This window comes from Chaetura pelagica, unplaced genomic scaffold, assembly GCF_000747805.2.
Source record: "Chaetura pelagica isolate M959 unplaced genomic scaffold, ChaPel_1.0 C10927397, whole genome shotgun sequence".
Lineage (NCBI taxonomy): Eukaryota > Metazoa > Chordata > Aves > Apodiformes > Apodidae > Chaetura > Chaetura pelagica.
Window position 1 is genome coordinate 1 of NW_009961124.1, and position 428 is coordinate 428.

The window sequence follows — 428 nt, forward strand, 5'->3', positions numbered from 1 at the left end:
GAGAGGTGCCCCCACACACCTGGGTGACACCTGGCCCTACAGCGCCAGCGTGTCCTTGATGAGCCGGCGCATGGTGGTGGTGACAGAGGTGCCCAGGGAGTCTGTGATCTGGTAGGAGATCTTGTAGAGGTAGGGCTGGACGTCCCTCAGGCTGGTGTCAAAGACGTTGTCCACCTCGGACTGGGTGGGCATCTTGGGCAGGTACTCGTGCCGGTTCATCACCTCCACGATGTTGATGATCTTCTCGCACAGCTTCTCCCCCACCTTCTCCCGGCAGATCTGCCTCTCCTGCTCGTTGGCCAGGTTCACCACGTTCACCTTGATGGTCCACAGCTCCCAGGGGATGCACTCATCCGAGAAGGGCCAACGGGATTTCTTCTTCTGGTAGAACTCCAGGGAGATCTGCCCCATCCCGTCGCTGCCGGAGC

At 60.5% G+C, this 428-nt stretch overlaps 1 protein-coding gene across 1 annotated transcript; it reads right to left on the reverse strand.

The window, feature by feature from the left end:
- Nucleotides 1–10: 10 nt before the first annotated feature.
- On the reverse strand, nucleotides 11–422 carry ATG101 (autophagy related 101). Its single transcript, XM_010005679.1, has one exon. The coding sequence runs from the start codon at nucleotides 409–411 to the stop codon at nucleotides 37–39; it is 375 nt and encodes a 124-aa protein (XP_010003981.1). The 5' UTR covers nucleotides 412–422; the 3' UTR covers nucleotides 11–36.
- Nucleotides 423–428: the final 6 nt, after the last annotated feature.